The sequence below is a fragment of the Sinocyclocheilus grahami genome, unplaced genomic scaffold (genome assembly GCF_001515645.1).
Source record: "Sinocyclocheilus grahami isolate Dianchi unplaced genomic scaffold, SAMN03320097.WGS_v1.1 scaffold124.1, whole genome shotgun sequence".
NCBI classification, from domain to species: domain Eukaryota; kingdom Metazoa; phylum Chordata; class Actinopteri; order Cypriniformes; family Cyprinidae; genus Sinocyclocheilus; species Sinocyclocheilus grahami.
In genome coordinates this window covers 304,771-328,070 of record NW_015505303.1, presented here as the reverse complement: position 1 = coordinate 328,070, position 23,300 = coordinate 304,771, and the positions used below count along the sequence as shown (strand labels likewise).

Here is a 23,300-nt window from a genome sequence, read left to right as displayed (position 1 = left end):
AGTGTAAGTAGTTTTGGCAGAAACAACAGTTACGAAGGCAACCTTCCATAAATGTTGTCTAGAAACACTGTTATACAGTATGCCAAAGTAAAATCATCAAGTTTAAGGAGTTGGATGGGTAAACTATACATGTCCACATAAAACAGTTTTTTCCAAAAAATGATTTAGTATTTTGCAAAACGGAACAGATTCTAGCGCAACCTTATACAATCCATTCAAAACTCTCTCTCTCTCTCACACACACACACACACACACTTTAAAATACTAGCATTTTATACCACATTGGCCAATAACATTATCCCAACACACAGCAGACAGCAGTGCTAATAACACACCGTCATACTTAGGAAATGGAAACCATTTTTCTATCTATACACTAGTCGGACAACTCTCAAACTGATGGGATTTTAGCATTTCAGTCAGTTTTTTCTTTTCAGTTTCATTTCTTCAATTATTCTCCCACAAATACTGTCCAAACGGTATTGCCATTTTCAAATTGTGAACACTAGGGGTCCCTGTTGTACTTCACAACCTCATTCTGGGAAACCAAGAGGTGAAAGGAGACCATTTTGGACCCAAAGTTGCACAAACAACACGCTTGAAGTAATAAACATTTTTCAAGATTCTTTGATGGCAATTATTTGGAATAGTATTATACATGTCTTTACTGCCAACTTTTCAATTTAAGGCATCCTTCCAGAATAAGAGTATTCAATTCTTAAAAAAAATAATAAATAAATCTTTTGAACGGTAGTGTAAGTAGTTTTGGCAGAAACAACAGTTACGAAGGCAACCTTCCATAAATGTTGTCTAGAAACACTGTTATACAGTATGCCAAAGTAAAATCATCAAGTTTAAGGAGTTGGATGGGTAAACTATACATGTCCACATAAAACAGTTTTTTCCAAATAGTATTTTAGTATTTTGCAAAACGGAACAGATTCTAGCGCAACCTTATACAATCCATTCAAAACTCTCTCTCTCTCTCACACACACACACACACACACACACTTTAAAATACTAGCATTTTATACCACATTGGCCAATAACATTATCCCAACACACAGCAGACAGCAGTGCTAATAACACACCGTCATACTTAGGAAATGGAAACCATTTTTCTATCTATACTCTAGTCGGACAACTCTCAAACTGATGGGATTTTAGCATTTCAGTCAGTTTTTTCTTTTCAGTTTCATTTCTTCAATTATTCTCCCACAAATACTGTCCAAACGGTATTGCCATTTTCAAATTGTGAACACTAGGGGTCCCTGTTGTACTTCACAACCTCATTCTGGGAAACCAAGAGGTGAAAGGAGACCATTTTGGACCCAAAGTTGCACAAACAACACGCTTGAAGCTCGATCCCAAAAATGAAATACCCTGTACACCAGACAATATGGCCATCACTGTACTAGCGATTACAGCAGGACATTCAAACCAGCATTTGCAGTACTGGAGGGCCAAGGCTGCACAACAACCTCTTAACGGAAAACACTTAGGGTTCTTTTAAGAATCCTTTAGCAATTGAGACGTTTGGGGCAGTTTCTACAATGAATGAGCCACGTTTTCACAATAAATCTGTAACCTCAACAAAAATGCGTAGGGCAACATGCCCGTCAAACTCTCCCTATCAAAGAGAAATGCCCTCCACTTCACTCTCCTCACCGCCTAGGTATATGGGGCTTTTGTTCTGAAGGGCCGGCTCGTATTTTCGGAGGGAGCTGTTCATGGCTTCTGTGCTGTTCCGGATGCCGTAGCCGAAGTAGATTGCGAAACCTGGGAACGGACATGAGAAAATAAGTGGGTGGTTTGGAATGAAGGAAACAAACAGGACGCTATCGCAGGCAGAAGCTAAATGAACAGATGTCCTCACCGACACACATCCACACGGTGAAGCGGCACCAGGTGGCCACGTCCAGCTGCATCATGAGATAGATGTTGACAAAGATACTGAACAGAGGCAGCCAGGGCAACAGAGGCACCTGCACACAGGAAGATTTAGATTTAAGGTTAGAACAATGTATGACTTTTCAAATATGAGCACATTTTGAAATACCAGGTATCGCAGACTTGTTGGTTTTGTAAATGGTTACAGAGGAAAAATACTTTCAGGTCATTCTGAACACAAACTTGTGCAGAAATGTGCACCTTGTTGCACGGGACACATGACAAATGAAAATCAACTTAAAATGTTAAACATGTTTGAAATCCTCAGACTGGATGGAATCATAGTTTGGAGGCATTTTCTTTTTACCCCAAATTCCATTTTATTTAATTTTCTTTTTTCAAATTCCATTTTTTTTCGCCATTTTACTTTTTTGGATTCCATTTTTTTCTGGATTCCATTTTAATGGTTAAATTAAATTGTGGTATTAAAAAACATGTCTTTAATGAAAGTTACAATTAATTAATGAAACTTTTACAATTTAAGAAAAAAAATTTTTAATGTTGAACAAAAATTACATTTATAAGACCCTATGAAATCTTTGATTTTTCCCCTAAATTCTATTTTATAAAAACTGTGTGCTAAAATCAACTCAAAATATTAAACATGTTTGAAATGCTCAGACTGGATGAAATCATAGTTTGGGGGTGTTTTTTTTTATCTCCCCAAATTCCTTTTTTTTTTTTTTTTCATTTAAGTTTTTCTGGATTTAATTCCCCCCCCCACCCCCACCCCCCCAATTTCATTCCATTTTAATGGTTAAAATAATTTTGGGTAATAAAAAAAGAAGGTCTAATTAATTAATTAAACTTACAATTTAACAACAATTCATTAAGTTTAACAAAAATTTAACTTTTAAGACCCTATGAAATATTTAATTTTTTCCAAATTGTTTTGTTTTAATTTTTTAATTCCATCCCCATTTTATTGATTTAATACATTTTTGTAATCAAAAAGTATGTCTATTCAATTGAATTTGCAAAACTTTAACAATTTACTAATTCATTAAAATGTTATTTTTCCAGAAATGACCCATTCCTTCATTTATGATTTAATACAAATGTAATATCTGTCATAATCAAATAAAGGCATAATTCATTAACTATTGAATTAATCTTTTAACATGTAATCAAATGAAAATGTAACTTAAACAGACGTTTACTGTTAAAATGCACAAAAAAAAAAAAGTGATATTACACATTGTAAATTCAATTTTTAATGACTGTATTCCATCTGCGTTTTCTGAATCACAGAAATCAAAGGGCCCTTTATTTGGTGTTACAAAGAAAAAAGAAATTCATACAGGTTTGAAACGACATGAGGGCGAGTAAATGCTGACAGGACTCTCATTTTTGGGTGAACTGTCCCTTTAAGTGATAAAAAAAACAAATACTGTCCCTTGTGAGTATTTGTGTTCTAATAGCGCATTTCCTTTTACATCACTTCAGTGCTTACGTTCAAGCCCGAGGCAAAGATTTATAGCCTAATAAAAGGTCAAATCAATAACGAGGACATCTGGTACCTTGAAGGTGAGAGCTTCCTTGCTCTCAGGCTGCCTCCAGATCACAATGACACACGGGATGCACAGCAGGACCAGAATGACACACGCCGTCACCCACACGATCTCGAGATTCATGATGGCTTCCAGCCGCAGAGCCAAAACCACGCATAGCACGGTGATCAGCACAGCTACACAGACAAGAGGATATTAGAATTAGTGCATAGTCAACAGATTCAGGATGAGCCAAATCACTGAATCACAATGAAATAAATACAAATAACTGGGTCTATGCAGAGTGTACATACACTACAGTACCATTCAAAAGTTTGGGCTTTTTTAGGCTTTTGTGCTCACCAAGCATTTATTAAATTAAATTAAAATTATATGTATGCATTTAGCAGACGCTTTTATCCAAAGCGACTTACAGTACATGCAGGCTATACATTTTTTATCAGTATGTGTTTTTTTCTCTGGGAATTTAACCCACGACCTTTGCGCTGCTAACGCAATGCTCTACCACTGAGCCACAGGAACATTTATTTATTTGATCAAAATAAGAGTAAAACAGTAATATTGTGAAACAATTTCAAATAACTGTTTTCGATTTTAATACATTTCCAGAAATCATACTAAATCATTTAGAAAATCATTTTAATATGCTTATTTTGGTGCTGACGAACATTCTTTGAATATTAACAGTGTTGAAAACAGTTTAATATTTATTGCTTAATACGGCTGTGATATACTTGTTTCAGGATTCTTTGATAAATATAAAGTTCAAAAGAGCAGCATTTACTTGAGTTGAAACGGAAATATTTTGTAGCATTATCAAAATATTCTCTGTCACTTTTGATCCAATGAATGCATCCTTGCTGAATATAATTCCTTGCTAAGGATAATCTTTTTCAACAACAAAAAAAAAATGCACAAATTGTACTGACCCCAAACTTTTGACTTTTAGTGTATATTTTTAATCACAAATTCACACCGGGGTTGTAAAATAACTCTCATTTAAAGTTAATATTTAAAACACTAATAATTTAATAACATTTAAATGTAATATTTAGCAAATCTCATAAAAAAATATTCAGTTTCATACTGTACATTCTAATATTGTGACGCCTCAATCCACTTAAATGTACGATTTTATTATTTATTTATTTTTTATTTAATTTAGACAAAATCCCTAACTCACCCTTTTATAGTTAACCCAATTCTTTTTTTTATTTTTGGGTCAGCTGTCTCTTTAAAGGTCCCCTGAAGTGGCTTGAAACACCCAGCATTATTCTATGTGGTGACGTAATTTCAACTGAAACAGAAAGAGAGGGCGGGACATATTGAGCAGCCCTGCCCCCTTTTAAAAATAGCCAATAGCGTTTTGTTTTTATCTGCTCGGGCCAGAGCCCTTGAGCTTGGTAAAGCCGCATTTGACAGCCACAGTCTAATAGATTACCCCCTAGATTCAATATGAAACTCTTAGTAAAAAAAATAAAATAAAAAAATAAATAAAAGGTCATAATCATGCTGAGGCTGTGAAGTTGTAAAAGTTTTTAATATATGCCGACTCGCGCATATGATCCGCACCGTGCGATCGCATCTCTGGACCGGAGCCAAAGTCCAGATCAGACTGTGTGCGCTGCCGCTGTTCGCGTGAAACCAGACCTCATTTGCATCAATCGAAAGTATATTTACACTGTCTGAATCGTTCCCTATCACCTACATTGTGCACTTCAAGCCATTCACTGTACAGGAAGTACTACACTGTGAACAAGTGACCAATCTCAGCCACTTCAGCATCTATTTATAGTGCAGGGGGCGGGTGCTTCGGATTCTAGCGAGCATTTGATTGGTCAGAAGATTTGATGAGAAGATGAAGTACGATGTGACGACAAAAAAATCGTTGTGCCATTTTGGAAGTGACGAACTGCAAGCTTTGAATGCTTATATCTTATAAATGCGAATTTTGTCATCGTATTGGAGCACACTGCCTTATAGATAACCTTAAGACTAACATATTGATACTAACACCCAAAAAAACTTTAATTTTGATTTCATGGGGACTTTAATGTCTCTTTCATTCATCAAAAGGTGACAACCAAGCAAATCTTTACTTACAGATAATAGCGGTTGTTCCGTAGACAATAGTTCCTGACATTTCAGTTGGTGAGTCCTTGGAAGGAACCAGGAGGAGTCTTGGGGAGAATTTTTCTTTGCGGGGATTGTCATCCAGGTCTATGCCATATTCATCTCCACTATCTCCACATACGGCCACCTTCTCCCCACCGACCAGCTCCACCAGTTTCTCAGTCTGACTGGAAGAGCTCAGGATGCCTGGCTGATATCTAGACGCATAAAGAACGCTCGAGTCAAACCAATTTATAATATTACAAAAAATTTCTATTTCAAATAAATGCTATTCCTTTCGATTTTCTATTCATCAAAGTATCACGGTTTCTACCAAAATATTAAGCAGCACAACTTTTCAACATTGATGACACGAAATGCTTCTGGAGCACCAATGAACTACATTTCAAAATATATTCAAATGCAAAACAGTTACTTTAAATTGTAATCATATTTGAACAATAATGCCATTTTACTACATTTTTTATGAAATAAATGCAGTCTTAGTGAGAGAGACTTCTTACAGACTGCAAACGTTTGACCTGTGGTTACTGGCATTGGTTACATAACAGAGGTACCATAGCAAAAACAGATTTGAAATGGAAATGGTCATGTAATACTAAATTGTGACTGTTTTTTTGAAGCAACAAACCGTGATTTAACATCATACATGGAAAAACATGTACAATATAGCCTCTCTTAACGATTTAGGTAGTTGATAGTAGCAGACCCATTGCATAGTGTTTGTGATGTTTTAACCTACCTGAGGATGAGAACGCACACGGCCACCAGAGAGTACGCAAGCAATGTCCCAATGGACATGAGGTCAACCAAAGCAGCCAAATCAAACAGAAACGCCATGAGAGCTAAAAAAATAAAAAACATATCTAAAAATCCATCCATATCAAATCTTACATAACATTGAAATGGAAATGGTCATGTAATACTAAATTGTGACTGTTTTTTTGAAGCAACAAACCGTGATTTAACATCATACATGGAAAAACATGTACAATATAGCCTCTCTTAACGATTTAGGTAGTTGATAGTAGCAGACCCATTGCATAGTGTTTGTGATGTTTTAACCTACCTGAGGATGAGAACGCACACGGCCACCAGAGAGTACGCAAGCAATGTCCCAATGGACATGAGGTCAACCAAAGCAGCCAAATCAAACAGAAACGCCATGAGAGCTAAAAAAATAAAAAATAAAAAACATATCTAAAAATCCATCCATATCAAATCTTACATAACACCACCACCTTTAAATGGTTAAACACCACGTCTTATACAGACACGTAGCGATAAAAGCTATCGCTACCATGTAAATATACATTTTTATCAGTAGCAGTCACAAAAACAAACATTTGTTTCCATTTCTGCAGCGCTGCACTGGGTAGCTCCTCCCACAGTGAAATCTCATTGGCTCAAAATCCACATAGCTGTATATTAAACAAACAAGTATGTTCTGATTGGCTGCCTCATTTCCGATTTCAGTGTGAACAAAAATTAAGTGACGCCTGCAAAGTTAGGACGTTGTAACACAAACAAACAAAAAAAACATCTCTCACCTGCCACTATTCCAGACACAATAGTCGCCAGCAGTGGAGTTTTGGTTTTCTTGTTCATCCTAGAGAGGGAACGGAAGAGCAGCCCGTCCTCTGCCATAGCGTAGATCACTCGAGGCATGGGGAACATGGAGCCTAACAAGCTACGATAAAAATAAAACACAGATTCAGATAAATTGAAAACGTATGAATGGAAACATGACAGGACAAAAAGTCCTTGATTTACCTTGTCGAAAGGGCACAGAGTGAACCAACGGCTACGATATAGCGTGCCGGCGCCCAGCCTACGTAACTGAAGGCCTCGGGCAGGGGACTCTGGGTGTTGAGTTTGTAGTAGGGCATCATGAGCGTAAGAGCAGCTGACACGCCAAAGTAAGCAAAGAAGCAAATGAGCAGAGAGGCTACAATGCCCACAGGGATGGAGCGCATGGGGTTCTTGGCTTCCTCACCTACAGGAAAAAATAAGGTTAAAGTGAACCACATACATTTCTGTCTGTATGTGTCACTCGAGGCATGGGGAACATGGAGCCTAACAAGCTACGATAAAAATAAAACACAGATTCAGATAAATTGAAAACGTATGAATGGAAACATGACAGGACAAAAAGTCCTTGATTTACCTTGTCGAAAGGGCACAGAGTGAACCAACGGCTACGATATAGCGTGCCGGCGCCCAGCCTACGTAACTGAAGGCCTCGGGCAGGGGACTCTGGGTGTTGAGTTTGTAGTAGGGCATCATGAGCGTAAGAGCAGCTGACACGCCAAAGTAAGCAAAGAAGCAAATGAGCAGAGAGGCTACAATGCCCACAGGGATGGAGCGCATGGGGTTCTTGGCTTCCTCACCTACAGGAAAAAATAAGGTTAAAGTGAACCACATACATTTCTGTCTTACCCTGCAGAAGGTTTCAGAAGAAACAAAATGTTCAGCAATCAGTATTCGCGCTCTAGAATTCTGCCATTTAAAAGACGTACTTGTTGTAGCAATGCAATCAAAGCCCACAAAGGCGTAGAAACAGGTGGCTGCGCCAGATAAGACGCCGCCGAAGCCGAACGGCGCGAAACCTCCACTTCCAAATGTGCTTTCAACCCTTCTGTGAGAATAAATGGATGTCAAATCTCTTGCATGTATTTTGAGCACGAATTCCCATTATCCACCGCACAACTGTAAGAGATCCTCATTTGCACCACTTCAAAAACAGGATTCTTTCATGTCAAACTTACTCTGGTTCGGTGATATTTGTATCATTGATGAAGTCCTCATATGTGAGGTTCCAGTTGGCTGTGTTGCCTTTGACGAAGCCAGAGATGATGACAAAGCCAAGCACGATCAGGTTGATCCCAGTAAAGATCTTGTTCACCAGAGCAGATTCACTTACACCAAAAGCAAGCAATCCTGAGGAGGAAAGCACAAATATTTTACTTATTAAATCAGTTTGTTTTTTAATAATGATAATTAGAACAATTTCAGTTTGTTTTTTACTTAAAATGTATAGATACTACACATGTGTACCGATTAGGCTATTTAAACTTTATACTTAAGGATAAAAGTTCATAAGGTCACAATTATTATTAAATTTTTTTATTTAAATTTAATACATTTTTACTACATACATTTATTACTTAATATGCACAATATATTGGTACCACATTCTTCACCTGTCTATATTAGATTTTTTTGTATCTGCATCGGCCAACATCAAATATTTAATTATGAATGCTCATTTACCATTTTTGCATCGGAGTCATATTTTTTCATCATCGAACCGTCACTTAGAGTTAATATTTAACACTTAAATTTTTTGAATCTGTAATTTACTTATTAAAGAACAATGTAAATGTAGCTTTAGCCAATATCCAAATGAATTATGAATTAGAATATTGTTGTGATGCCTGAATATACTTGTAACATGGTTGATTTTTTATTTATTATTTATTTACACAATATCTATAATATAGAACTTACGTTTTTAATTTTATTAAATCATAGTTAATCAACTATAAAAAAAACTATAAAAAAATCGGTTTAGCTAGAATTTTATCGGTGGATCCCTAATAATATTTATTTATAAAATATTTTAATAAAAAGTTTTAACATTTTAGTGTTTACCAAGTGGTTGTTCTGTTCATCTCTACATTTCTGGTTATTAATTAAAGACACAACAAAAAACAAAAAAAATCTGTAAATCTTAAGATACCTATTTTTAGTTTTCTCACCAGTCAGTAGCAGGATGAGAATGAGGGCAAACAGGTCCGGATATTCTGCAAGAACTTTCCCAGGAACCTTCATGGCCATAGACGCCCTGAAGAAGTTAGAGATCTTCTGCTCGATCAGGTTATCGAACGTAGAGCTCCACGCTCGCGCCACACTAGCTGTACCTGAAAACAAGAACCAGCTTTTTATTGCAGTTATAGCTACAACAGATTTCTTGAAAATCATTATCAACTGGTCCTGGACACACTTACCTATAACGTAAGAGAGGATGAGGTTCCAACCAGTGATGAAGGCCCAGATTTCTCCCACTGTCACATAGCTGTACAAGTACGCAGACCCAGTCTTAGGGACTCGTGCGCCAAACTCTGCATAGCACAGTCCGGCCAGCATGGAGGAAAGTGCGGCCACAAGGAAGCACAAGATGATAGCAGGGCCTGCTTTCTCTCTGGCAACCTCCCCAGCCAGCACATACACTCCAGCGCCAAGTGTGGAGCCCACGCCGAGCGCCACCAGATCAAGAGTGGACAGACACCGAGCGAACCGCGTTTCCTCCCCAGAGCAGTTCAGCACACGACGGCGCAGCAGCGCATGTCCAAAAGAGGCCATTTTGTCCACCATGATTAATTCGGAATGAGGTGACCGGTTCTTGGTTGTGCTTGTTCTTAGGAGCTCTCCGCTACTTATACACCTAGAAGAACAAACAGAAGAGGAAGGAAGAATTAGACATATTTAGGTGTGACAGTCAGTTGCCCAAGGCAGTACGCCAAGGTTTGATTTAACTGGTTTAGTCAGGACACGTCTCATTTCCCCCCCCCCGCTGAACTTTCATCACACCTCACTGTAGGGCTGTCAAAATGGCTGAAAAACTAAATTCGAATTTTGTACTTAAATATTAACAATATTCAAATTATATTCGAATTTAAAAGGCATAATTTCAGTTAGGGGGGGAAAAGCTTTTGGCTTCTCTCCTGAGGCCACAAGAGGGCGCATCGAACAAAATATTATGCACGTTTCTTCAAAGCATAATAAAATAACACGACTATCTTTGAAAAAAGTGCATAATGTTTAAAACAATGTTTATAAACCTTATATACATTATTTTAAAGTTTATAATTTAAGTTGCTTAAACAATTAGAAACAAAACAGAATCAAGCATGTATGTAGCCTATAGTTTAATACAAAGGACCGAAAACCAATCACAAAGAGTAGCCTGCGTTCTTCATTTAAAAACTTGAGATGCAGTAGGATGGGGAAAAAACCGCCATAAAGTCTTGAGACAAGTTTTTAAAAAGTTGAACTTACATTAATTTTACATGTGTCTCTCTCCGAGATGCGAGTGCAACGTTCATAGATGTCCCTCTAGAAAATGTGATAAATATGCGTTCTGTGTGAACGGTTTGGTTTCGGTTTTGACGTAAACAACATCATCTCCGCATTGATATTCTTTTTCCCCGCAATATTTTAATGAACAATGTAGCAGCGCCGCATCTAATGGGTTCAACTGGATAGGCTAAGAAAAACATTAAAATGCAATGACACTTCCATCGTCATCGCATCTCGTGCACCACTAAGGCTGCCTGATGCACACCTGGATTTTTATTTTAAATTCGACGAATATTAAAAATTCTAATTTTTTTTTGACAGCCCTACCTCACTGCCAAATTTCAGTGAATGCACCATTTTGTGATTCTCAGAATTCCTAGTGCATAAGGAATTACAAAGTATTTCCAGAGTACAAGAGCTTCTTTGGAAGAAGGATTTGTCCCAAATCTTCAGATTTCAGCCCTCTAATTAAATAGTCCGTTAGGGACGGATATAAAAATGGAATCAATTACACCCTGATCCAGTAAAGCAGTATTCCCAGAGGAAAAGTCAGGCAACAAACTTCATGATATGAATGTGGAACTCCAGTTTTGTGCTGCTCACAACCAAAACTATATCTGATCAGGGGTGCGTTTCCCGTACAAAGACATAACTCACTGATTAACCACCATAGTACGATGCATCGTTGTGGAAACTAACTAGCCAGTCACGACTGTTTCCCGAACACGGTCGCATCAGCATCGTTTGAACCACATTAGTTCAACAACATAGGGTAGGGATGGGCGTATCGATCCGAAGTATCGATATATCGATACTGACGTGGAGTATCGAAAGTATCGATACTCAAACAAAAAATATCGATACTAAGGTGCGCTTTATTTACTAGTGGTTTTGTTTATTTAACAATAATAATAATGCGTACAATATGCATTGAATTGGACGAATAACCTTTGTTAGCGAGTAATTATCTTTCAACGTTCAAACTATGTAGGCTACAATTTCAATTATTTAAATTGAACGTTGAAAGATAATATTGATCATGTTCTATTCTGTAATGTTAATAGAAATCATACACTGTCAGAATAAAAAGGTTGCATTTTATGCATGCAACAGCCATTCACTGGCAGTCCCTAATGGCAGTACAAAATATTGCACTAAATCAAAAGTTCAAATGTTACAAATAAGTTAGAATATTAATGTTGTAATACTGGTAGCACTAATATAAAAATGTGATGATATATGTTACAAAAAAGTAAAAAATTTTGAAATACGTTGATGGTTGTATTTTTTTGTATTTGATCTCAGTATTCCTATCAATGTTGTATAAGGGTTTTTTATGCATAATAGTAACCCTAGAATGTGATCAAACAGTTTAAAATAGCTGGGCTAAGATATATAGCCATTTTTATGACTGCAGAAATATGTTAATTCAGTATACACATTATCCCACCGGTTACAATTGGGACTGACCATAAAATAACATTTTTCACACACTTTTCAAAAAAAAAAATTATAATAATTGATTATTTCAAAGGGTTACTAATGTCACATCATTTGGATATTTTCATGTCTGGGAAAAATTTGGGATTAAACGGGTTAAAATGCATTTTAAACAAAGTTAAGTGATTTTCATTACCCATTTTACTCTTAGTAATTTAATAATTTAATACATTTCATAATTTAAAAGTTTAGTGCAGAAGTATCGAATTGGTATCGATATCGACGATACTGCCTTGAAAAATATCGGTATCATATCGAAAACAAAATAAGGGGTATCGCCCATTCCTAACATAGGGCCGTTGTTAATGACCTCACACGCATTTGGTGGTGTAATAACTTCTGCTAATTGATTGATTCGAGATTTCTGAGATGCTGCTGTATTAAACATGGCACCTGATGACTAATTTACTATGTTTTGTTCCCTGTCATTTTGCTTTATTTGATGTTTGATTCATTGCGGGTTTCCTCTTACGTCATACTCCGGGTTTCCCTTAGGTATTTATGCACATATACATACACTCTTCAAAAATGGCGCTTATTGAGGACGAGGATTTAAATAGAATGGAAGATATAGATTGTACTGCATGCTAGCTTGCTTATTGCGCCCAAAAGCATAATTTAAGTCCATATGTCTTTCTAACAAAAAACTATGCTTCTAACCACAGGTCGAGAGCTGTTGATCCTACCACGTAAGTTTGCGACACTGTTTGCAAATGTTCGTTTGAACTATGGTTTCGGGAAACACACGAATCGTTGAACTATGTTGGTAACGACGGAACTTGCGACCATAGTTGGCTAACGATGCTTTTGGGAAATGCACCCCTGATTAACAAAAGTGAAAAATAATGTCAGTCAAACAGGGAATAAAGAGGAAAATTCACAATAATTTTTTTACAAATAACACACAGTACTGTTAAATTTTTTTCTGATTCTCTGACGAATAGACAGTTTAAAAGGACAGCATTTATTCGAAATATAAATATTTAGTAATATTATAAACTGTCTTTACTGTTAATTTAATGCAACTTGATAAATAAGGGTATTAATTTTTTTTTAATTACTGACCCCAAACTTTTGAATGATAATGTATAAGCTTGTCAAGACAGACTTACAATGAGATCTGAGGTTCGAATGCAATGATAATAGCTTCCATAAAAGCCACAAAGCAGGGTGAATGTTACCACAGAAACAAGAACAATGAGCAGTGAACTCCCAATCACATGAAGATCTGCGAAAAAGTACTGCTGTGATTTAGCTTAGAACTGTTTATTATGGATATTTTTTTTAATTCCTATAGAGAAAATTAATGCAAAACTCCCAGTCATTTCAATAGGAATGGAAATTTTGAAACAGGTTTAAGTTGGTCACATGAATTTGCTGTGACAATAGACGAAATTTCGCAATAAATATGCTAATGTGACTGCAACTTAACAATCTGATTTCATATTCATAATCCTTAAAAACTATGATTTCTAAATCATAGTAAAAGATACTAAAAAAACAAAACAAAATTTAGAATTTACGAATTTGCGAACTAAAGAATTTACGATTAAATTTGTAAGAATTTTGTATCTTTTTTAGAAATCATAGTTTAAGAATTATGAATCTGATTCATATTCATAATTCTTAAAAACTATGATTTCTAAATCATAGTAAAGATACTAAAAAAAAACCTGAAAATTTAATGAAAACTTTCTGTAGCGCAATTATAACTGCTGATGTGAGTGTACTGACTGTTGCACTCTACCAACAATGTCCACATTGTTCTGTGGGAACGTTTCAGTATCTTATTGACCCGTTTGAGTCCTTATCGGAGCTTTCTGATTCCAAAGCACTCCTGCTAGCTCATCAGGTTGCATGGTCATGTTTATGTCTGAGCAAGCAGTAGTACACTGATGTTGACAGTTCTTTACCTAGGTCATGATTCTTACTGGTGACGTTTACAGCGATGCCAAACAGAAATGATTTGGAAACCCATGCAAATGAAGACACGACTGAACCCTGAGTTGCAGCAACAGCTATTATAACCACAGAAACACTGACGCAACGACAGTGAAGAAAGTTGGAACATGGAGCACTCTATCTTCTTACATTTCTCACAAACCACCGTGATGATTCACCTTCCCATCCCATGACGGAGATCAATTATTTAACACTTATAAATAAAACTTGCCACAAAAAACAACAAAACTAGAACAATGAAATCGCTAAAAATGGCTTCATGAAAGTTGTGGAAACACTCGCAAAGAACCCCATGAGCCGGATCAAAGTCAGGTTTGACAAAGAGGACAGACGAGGGGGGGAAAACAAAAACATCCCTGTAATTCACCGTACAATGGAGGGGCTGAAATAGACTCTTTTTATCTGTAAGGTGGTTTGTTTCACTTGGCACAGCAGCTGGCAAGATTCTTAGCGGTTTGAATCGAGCTCAGTCCGGGCAAGAGCTCAGAACTTTAAGCCACTGTTGTGGTCTTAAACAATGCATACAATAGCTGCTTTCTTTCACTACTCTGTGCTTTGCGTTATCATGAAATGAATACGCATATGCAACATATTAAATGTGGCACTGATATATTATCAAGCAGCTGAGAAAGTCTGGAATTATGTCTTCCTTTTTACCAGGTTGGAGCCTTGACCGGAGGTTATGGCGTGCACCCATATCAGTTGCCTTGAAAATGTTCCCTACCAGGAGTTTCTTTTTGGGCAGTATACAGTACACACATCTATGATAGGCCACAGCGAGGGCGGTAGCACTAATCTCTTTCTTGTGGTCTCCATGAGGATGGCTGGGTGACATGTAGGCAAAATTAAATCTGTAAGGCTTTTGATCTGACCATGAGAAATTCATGAATGCCATGACGTCTGTTATCCCGTGGAAACTGGCACATCAACGAGACCTACACATTTTAGTGTAACTCTCCGATTTGGCTAAACTTGGGTGAATGAAATATAAGGATCTTCTCAAGATCTAGTTTAAAACACATGTTGCAAGAAAAGCACTCTTTCTATTCATGTTGGTTTCATATGGTTTTGCAAAACTTTTATACCATTTTCAAGAAACATTGAAACGCAAATGTCATGTGGTGCAACCATCAAGTAAAATACCGTAATAGACATTACCACTGTTATTTTATTATTAATAATAGTATCAATTTTTAATTACTTTAATTTTTATATTTTTAGTTTTTATCCTTCATTATACTTTATATCTTTATTACTTTTCTTTCATTTTAGTTTTAGTAATTTTAAAGTTTATATCAGGGGTCGGCAAGTAAGTTTGGCATTGGGACAAAAAAAAAATCCCCACTAGATGGCAGGCCAGAACATAGTCAAATGATAATTTAAGAAATTAATTGATGAAAAATGCAACTAGAATTGACTGTGACAGACTATTTCAGTGTCTTTTGTAACTGGTAGTGAGCTGTTACTCTGTGTTAAATCCTGTAGTAGGACAGTCATTAACAAAAAGCCACATTTGTGTGGCGGTGTCCGGCAGAGTATGTGAGCGGAGAGAGCGGCAACAATTTCCCCTCCGCGCTCCGAGCATTTAATAATCACTCCGCTCCGGGTTCACCATTTCCCGCTCCCGCTCCTCGCAGAATCACCGCTCTGCAGCTAAAGTATTTCAGAATGTTTGAAATATCACAGTTCTGTTCATAACGTATATTAAAAAATAAAATAAATAAAATAACAAAGTTTCAAAGTGGCTTATTAGAACACTAGTGTTCAAATTTTTTTCCTACCACATGACAAGTTAATAACATGGTTGTCAGCATTAAAAGGTAGGCCTATAATTGCAGCTTTTTGCAGTGCAAATGTTGTTTGTGATGAAAATAACAGTACGTTTTTGTCAGTTATTTTACCTACGGATCGATACATTTCTTACAGATTACTGCTCATTCGAAATCGGATACAGATGAAGTAGCACTGTAAGATTACATTTGTTTGAATGCATAATTGAGAGAGCGATTGCTTGTCAATAAGTGTTGTAGTACTTGTTTAAATCATGCTTTCAGCTGAAAATATTCAGTATCTAGAAGGAACAAACCAATTTCTTGAGAACTATAACTTCCCGCTCATTGCCGTCATCATAGATAGAGGTCGACCGATGTATCGGTTTTGCTGATTAATCGGCACCGATAGTTGATTGCTGGAACTATCGGTTATCGACAAAAATCCATGCCGACAGTTTTCCGGGTTGCGTCCATTGCTGGAGCGGCTGAGAAGGGTCTGCTGTCATTATACAGTGCGAGAGCGGCCTCTAGTGGTTGAAATCACTGACAGCACGTGCTATTTGTTTAGACACGTGATACTGCACGCTGAACAGAGCGGATTTAAATGCAGCCGACAGAAAATCCTGCCGCGCCATTCACATAGTTTTCCTTTAAATTACATTATATTGGTCCCGAATCGTTGTTAATGTACATAATGAATTGTGTATTGTGCATTTTCAGCAAAACGTTTGTCTTTCTGTGGCTCGAATAAAGTCTTGTGTGCTTCATTTATAGAGCTATAATATAGGTCTCGCTTTTTTCTGATTCCAAAGCACTCCTGCTAGCTCATCAGGTTGCATGGTCATGTTTATGTCTGAGCAAGCAGTAGTACACTGATGTTGACAGTTCTTTACCTAGGTCATGATTCTTACTGGTGACGTTTACAGCGATGCCAAACAGAAATGATTTGGAAACCCATGCAAATGAAGACACGACTGAACCCTGAGTTGCAGCAACAGCTATTATAACCACAGAAACACTGACGCAACGACAGTGAAGAAAGTTGGAACATGGAGCACTCTATCTTCTTACATTTCTCACAAACCACCGTGATGATTCACCTTCCCATCCCATGACGGAGATCAATTATTTAACACTTATAAATAAAACTTGCCACAAAAAACAACAAAACTAGAACAATGAAATCGCTAAAAATGGCTTCATGAAAGTTGTGGAAACACTCGCAAAGAACCCCATGAGCCGGATCAAAGTCAGGTTTGACAAAGAGGACAGACGAGGGGGGGAAAACAAAAACATCCCTGTAATTCACCGTACAATGGAGGGGCTGAAATAGACTCTTTTTATCTGTAAGGTGGTTTGTTTCACTTGGCACAGCAGCTGGCAAGATTCTTAGCGGTTTGAATCGAGCTCAGTCCGGGCAAGAGCTCAGAACTTTAAGCCACTGTTGTGGTCTTAAACAATGCATACAATAGCTGCTTTCTTTCACTACTCTGTGCTTTGCGTTATCATGAAATGAATACGCATATGCAACATATTAAATGTGGCACTGATATATTATCAAGCAGCTGAGAAAGTCTGGAATTATGTCTTCCTTTTTACCAGGTTGGAGCCTTGACCGGAGGTTATGGCGTGCACCCATATCAGTTGCCTTGAAAATGTTCCCTACCAGGAGTTTCTTTTTGGGCAGTATACAGTACACACATCTATGATAGGCCACAGCGAGGGCGGTAGCACTAATCTCTTTCTTGTGGTCTCCATGAGGATGGCTGGGTGACATGTAGGCAAAATTAAATCTGTAAGGCTTTTGATCTGACCATGAGAAATTCATGAATGCCATGACGTCTGTTATCCCGTGGAAACTGGCACATCAACGAGACCTACACATTTTAGTGTAACTCTCCGATTTGGCTAAACTTGGGTGAATGAAATATAAGGATCTTCTCAAGATCTAGTTTAAAACACATGTTGCAAGAAAAGCACTCTTTCTATTCATGTTGGTTTCATATGGTTTTGCAAAACTTTTATACCATTTTCAAGAAACATTGAAACGCAAATGTCATGTGGTGCAACCATCAAGTAAAATACCGTAATAGACATTACCACTGTTATTTTATTATTAATAATAGTATCAATTTTTAATTACTTTAATTTTTATATTTTTAGTTTTTATCCTTCATTATACTTTATATCTTTATTACTTTTCTTTCATTTTAGTTTTAGTAATTTTAAAGTTTATATCAGGGGTCGGCAAGTAAGTTTGGCATTGGGACAAAAAAAAAATCCCCACTAGATGGCAGGCCAGAACATAGTCAAATGATAATTTAAGAAATTAATTGATGAAAAATGCAACTAGAATTGACTGTGACAGACTATTTCAGTGTCTTTTGTAACTGGTAGTGAGCTGTTACTCTGTGTTAAATCCTGTAGTAGGACAGTCATTAACAAAAAGCCACATTTGTGTGGCGGTGTCCGGCAGAGTATGTGAGCGGAGAGAGCGGCAACAATTTCCCCTCCGCGCTCCGAGCATTTAATAATCACTCCGCTCCGGGTTCACCATTTCCCGCTCCCGCTCCTCGCAGAATCACCGCTCTGCAGCTAAAGTATTTCAGAATGTTTGAAATATCACAGTTCTGTTCATAACGTATATTAAAAAATAAAATAAATAAAATAACAAAGTTTCAAAGTGGCTTATTAGAACACTAGTGTTCAAATTTTTTTCCTACCACATGACAAGTTAATAACATGGTTGTCAGCATTAAAAGGTAGGCCTATAATTGCAGCTTTTTGCAGTGCAAATGTTGTTTGTGATGAAAATAACAGTACGTTTTTGTCAGTTATTTTACCTACGGATCGATACATTTCTTACAGATTACTGCTCATTCGAAATCGGATACAGATGAAGTAGCACTGTAAGATTACATTTGTTTGAATGCATAATTGAGAGAGCGATTGCTTGTCAATAAGTGTTGTAGTACTTGTTTAAATCATGCTTTCAGCTGAAAATATTCAGTATCTAGAAGGAACAAACCAATTTCTTGAGAACTATAACTTCCCGCTCATTGCCGTCATCATAGATAGAGGTCGACCGATGTATCGGTTTTGCTGATTAATCGGCACCGATAGTTGATTGCTGGAACTATCGGTTATCGACAAAAATCCATGCCGACAGTTTTCCGGGTTGCGTCCATTGCTGGAGCGGCTGAGAAGGGTCTGCTGTCATTATACAGTGCGAGAGCGGGCTCTAGTGGTTGAGATCACTGACAGCACGTGCTATTTGTTTAGACACGTGATACTGCGCGCCATTCACATAGTTTTCCTTTAAATTACATTATATTGGTCCCGAATCGTTGTTAATGTACATAATGAATTGTGTATTGTGCATTTTCAGCAAAACGTTTGTCTTTCTGTGGCTCGAATAAAGTCTTGTGTGCTTCATTTATAGAGCTATAATATAGGTCTCGCTTTCTCTTTCCGTTTGCTCCGTTTTTTAAACACCGAACTTCAAACTCAAATGGTTAATTCTTTAAGTGAACTTGTGTCCGTTTGGTGATTAAATAAACTGTTTTAGACTGCTGCTTGAGTTGAAAGTGACGCGTCTGGAGTGTGTGTGATACTGGTGAGTTCTCCTAGACTCAGCACTGCCTTTTATTTTGATTAGATAATCATCAAGTGTTCAAGAATAGAAGCAGTTAAAGTGTGAGAGTATACATACAATATCCATATGTATATAATTTTAATGCTATAGCCTTTAAGCATGACAGTTGAAATGAAATGGTAACACTTTAAAATAAGAGTCCATTTGTAGCATTAAGATTAATGAAAGCTGTGTAAGTATTGTTCCTTGTTAGAGTGTGTTAATTTCAACATTTACTATTATTTTTGTACTACTACTACTAGAATGGTTCACTACTGTTTTTGTTAATAAAGCACTATTTTACTAGTTTTGTTCAGTATCAATTTTAAAACTATCGGTTAATTAATCTGTATCGGCCAGTGTGGTCCAACCTAGCTATCGGTATCGACAAAATCCACTATCGGTCGACCTCTAACATAGCTTCACATTCTTTCTGATTTGAGTGATCCTTCTCTATCAAGCTAGCTAAATATGTTTAACATGTGAACTCATGCTAAATATGCAGTTATATTACGGGCTGTTGGCATGAACTGTAATCGTGATGGAGCGCTCTTGGAGCGACTTTTTAAAAATCAGCTCCTTGCTCCAGTCAAAATCACACCGCTCCACTCCGCGCTCCGCTCACATACTCTGATTGTGAGTAACTGTTGCTGTCATGACAGATCTATTTCAGAACCAGCCGCTATCAAAATAATCTGACTGCGGGCGCAGGTTTTGGCCCGCGGGCCGCCTATTGCCGACCACTGGTTTATATAAAATTTTAAAGTTTTAGTTTTTATAGTTTAGTATCATGAGTTTTTCATTTATACATATTATTAAGTTGCACCATATGACAATAATTTGACATAAGTTTTTCAAATTTTAATGCTGAAATGCTTCCATTTCTGACAAACAATAAGATAACACATGACAGTTTTTACTTGATGCCCCCTAAATTTTATTTATTTATATATATATATATATATATACTAGTGCTGTCAAACGATTAATCAAATCCAAAATAAAAGTCATTGTTTACTAAATATACAGTATGCGTGTGTACGGTGTATATTTATTATGTATTTATAACACATATACAGTATATATTTTGAAAATATTTACATGTACAGTGTATTCATATAATTTATATTATATACAAATATATTTAATATATAAACTACATATTTTTCTTAAATATATACATGCATATGTTCGTATTGATATATACATAAATATAGTACACACATATATTATGTGAACAAAAACTTTTATTTTAGATGCGATTAATCGTTTGACAGCACTAATATATATAATTTTATTTTTAAATTTTCATTTATGTAATTTTTAAAGCATTTAAAATAAATTAATAGTTGGGACAAAAAAAATAATTGACCCACTTATAGAACACTAGATGTGCAGGCTAGTAGCAACAATGATGGTCGCTGAATGCACAGGCTTAGACGTGACGGAATGTTGAAGTACACACACACACACACATGAGCTACAGTACTCTTACAGGACTCCTCATGTCTATGGTTCAAGTAACCCATGTTGTAAGAGTGTAAGACGTTAGTGTTTTGAAGTGACTCACTGGGCTTTTCTCAAAATAAATACCTCAATGGATTCTAAGAGGCTTACATAAAGACCCGCCAACCGGTTAACCTTCTTAACAGGAGAGCGAGGACTCCATTGGTTAACATTAGGTGTTGTTTTAGTTTTGGTTAGCTTTTCTGCAGACTGGATTTTGTATTATTGCAACTCAGTAAATGTGTTAGTCCAACATCTAAAATTTCAAAACAAACACCACAAACCCCCTATTCAATGTTTAATAAGTACAATTTCCCTGGAACTATGAAATTGGGTGATTACATACTGTAATAAACCGTTTGAGACATGAAAGATGATATATTTGACCCAATTTTAAACATTATAGACCTATTCAGTATTAATAAAGTTACTCCTCTTGACAGGATTTGCTAGGAACAATCATTCCCAGGCTCTGCTTCTTAATAAATCAGGATCAGTATTACTTCTTGATCATTCCAATAACCCTTATAGCTGATTTAGCACACTGATATACACAAGTACGAAATGATATCTGTGGGTAAATGGACATTTAATAGTCTACATGCAGTGCATATAAACACAGCACGGGAATATATATTTCTTATACCAAACAAGGAGAATGCCGTAGAGAAGGAGATACTACAAAACTGCTTAGGGATCCACAGGTTCCACTGGCCACGGGTGCCACATTACAAGCAGAAACCAGCATGAGAGCTTCATTCCTCAAGAACTCAACTATTCATGGTTATGAAACAGACTCATTCAGGCCTCAGGGTGGCACATACTGCTGTGAATGAACCTGGCAACCTCTCAAATAGCTGGCTTAATGCCATCACACAGCCCCCTTAACAGGGCTCCACGGATTGTGCAAAATGCCAGAGATCCTTCAACAACAACTGCAAATTTGTTCAACCAATGCTATTGCATAAAACATTAAAGTTTACAAAGTACAATAAACAAGTAAAGAGAGCTAAATGTATAAGTTCTTACAGCAAGCCAACAGAACTATCTACCACAGTTTTCCCCTTAATCTGAGATTGAAAAATATGAAAAGGTTGAGATTGAAAATCTGTGTAACCAATGTTTTACCAGTATTTGCACTTATCTACTTCTTTAATATCAGGACTACTGATGTTGGTTGGTTGGTTCTTTAAAGAATAGCACCCAAATGCCATATATTGTTCACAGGAAAAGTATTCTATTCAGTTTATTCAATAATAATGTTTTGATATTTATATTATTTAAATGATCTATAAAAATAATTTATTTGTATAATCCTTTTTCAATCATTCATTCTCAAGTGGCAAATATGTAGTAATGATAATTATTATTATAGACATTATTGTACACATAATATGCATAATATGTTTTTTGTTATTAATCAGTTCTGCATGTTGGTTATTATCAAAAACATTTAAACATTGGTGGTCCAAAACAATGCTGGTTGGTTGGTTGGTCTCTACTAAAAACAGCACTGTGTTGGTGAACCGAACAAAACACAGCAAATTTTCTTAAAACTGATTTTTTTCAGCAGGGGTAAAATATATGGCAACACAAATAAAATACAACGAACGTCACGGGATGAATCAGGTACCCCTCCGACGTAATATTAAAACAGCGTCATTTGTAACAGGGATAGGTGTGAGATCAGGGCTGCGTTCAGCCCTGACAAAAATGGTGCAAAACGTTTTTTTAAACGGAAACGGTGGTGCGTCGAACACCTTGTTCTGATGACAACAAAATAACAAATTACAAACGCAAATGCAAGTCTACAAAACAAAATAACAATTCAGAAAGCACAACAACAATTCAGAAAACATTATAACAAGTCAGAAAACACAATGACAAATTTGAAAACAAAATAACAAGTCAGAAAGCACAACGACAAATCCGAAACCAAATTAACAAGTCAGAAAACACAACGACAATTCAGACAAACCGGAAGAGATAGGTATAGTTTGAGACAGCGCCATTGGTTTGGGATTACTCACCGCTGACTGGACGAGACATCTGTCAATCAAAAAATACGGAGTGTCTATTTAGATTTAGTTAAACGTGGATGTAATTCATCAGCTCCAGTGGCGCAGATGGATAAGCGCTAGCCGTCGGCTTTTTGACGCGATCGACCCGGGTTCGATCCCACATTTTGCCAAACTTTTTTTTTCTCACTTTTCAAATCTCGTATCACATCATAAAGGCATTTATTTTC

General features: G+C 36.6%; 1 protein-coding gene across 1 annotated transcript in view; it reads right to left on the bottom strand.

Annotated features, from left to right (window-relative positions):
- Positions 1–643: 643 nt before the first annotated feature.
- Positions 644–23,300, bottom strand: part of LOC107590039 (cationic amino acid transporter 3-like) — a 24,297-nt gene continuing 1,640 nt past the window's right edge. The window contains exons 2-12 of the mRNA XM_016278637.1: positions 9,607–10,043; positions 9,358–9,519; positions 8,365–8,536; positions 8,116–8,234; positions 7,764–7,986; positions 7,147–7,286; positions 6,666–6,768; positions 5,567–5,793; positions 3,473–3,639; positions 1,879–1,987; positions 644–1,781 (exon numbers count right to left, since the gene is read on the bottom strand). Coding sequence (XP_016134123.1) covers positions 1,636–1,781; positions 1,879–1,987; positions 3,473–3,639; positions 5,567–5,793; positions 6,666–6,768; positions 7,147–7,286; positions 7,764–7,986; positions 8,116–8,234; positions 8,365–8,536; positions 9,358–9,519; positions 9,607–9,973 — 1,935 coding nt within the window. The 5' untranslated portion in view covers positions 9,974–10,043 and the 3' untranslated portion in view covers positions 644–1,635. The remainder of the gene's footprint in view (positions 1,782–1,878; positions 1,988–3,472; positions 3,640–5,566; positions 5,794–6,665; positions 6,769–7,146; positions 7,287–7,763; positions 7,987–8,115; positions 8,235–8,364; positions 8,537–9,357; positions 9,520–9,606; positions 10,044–23,300) is intronic.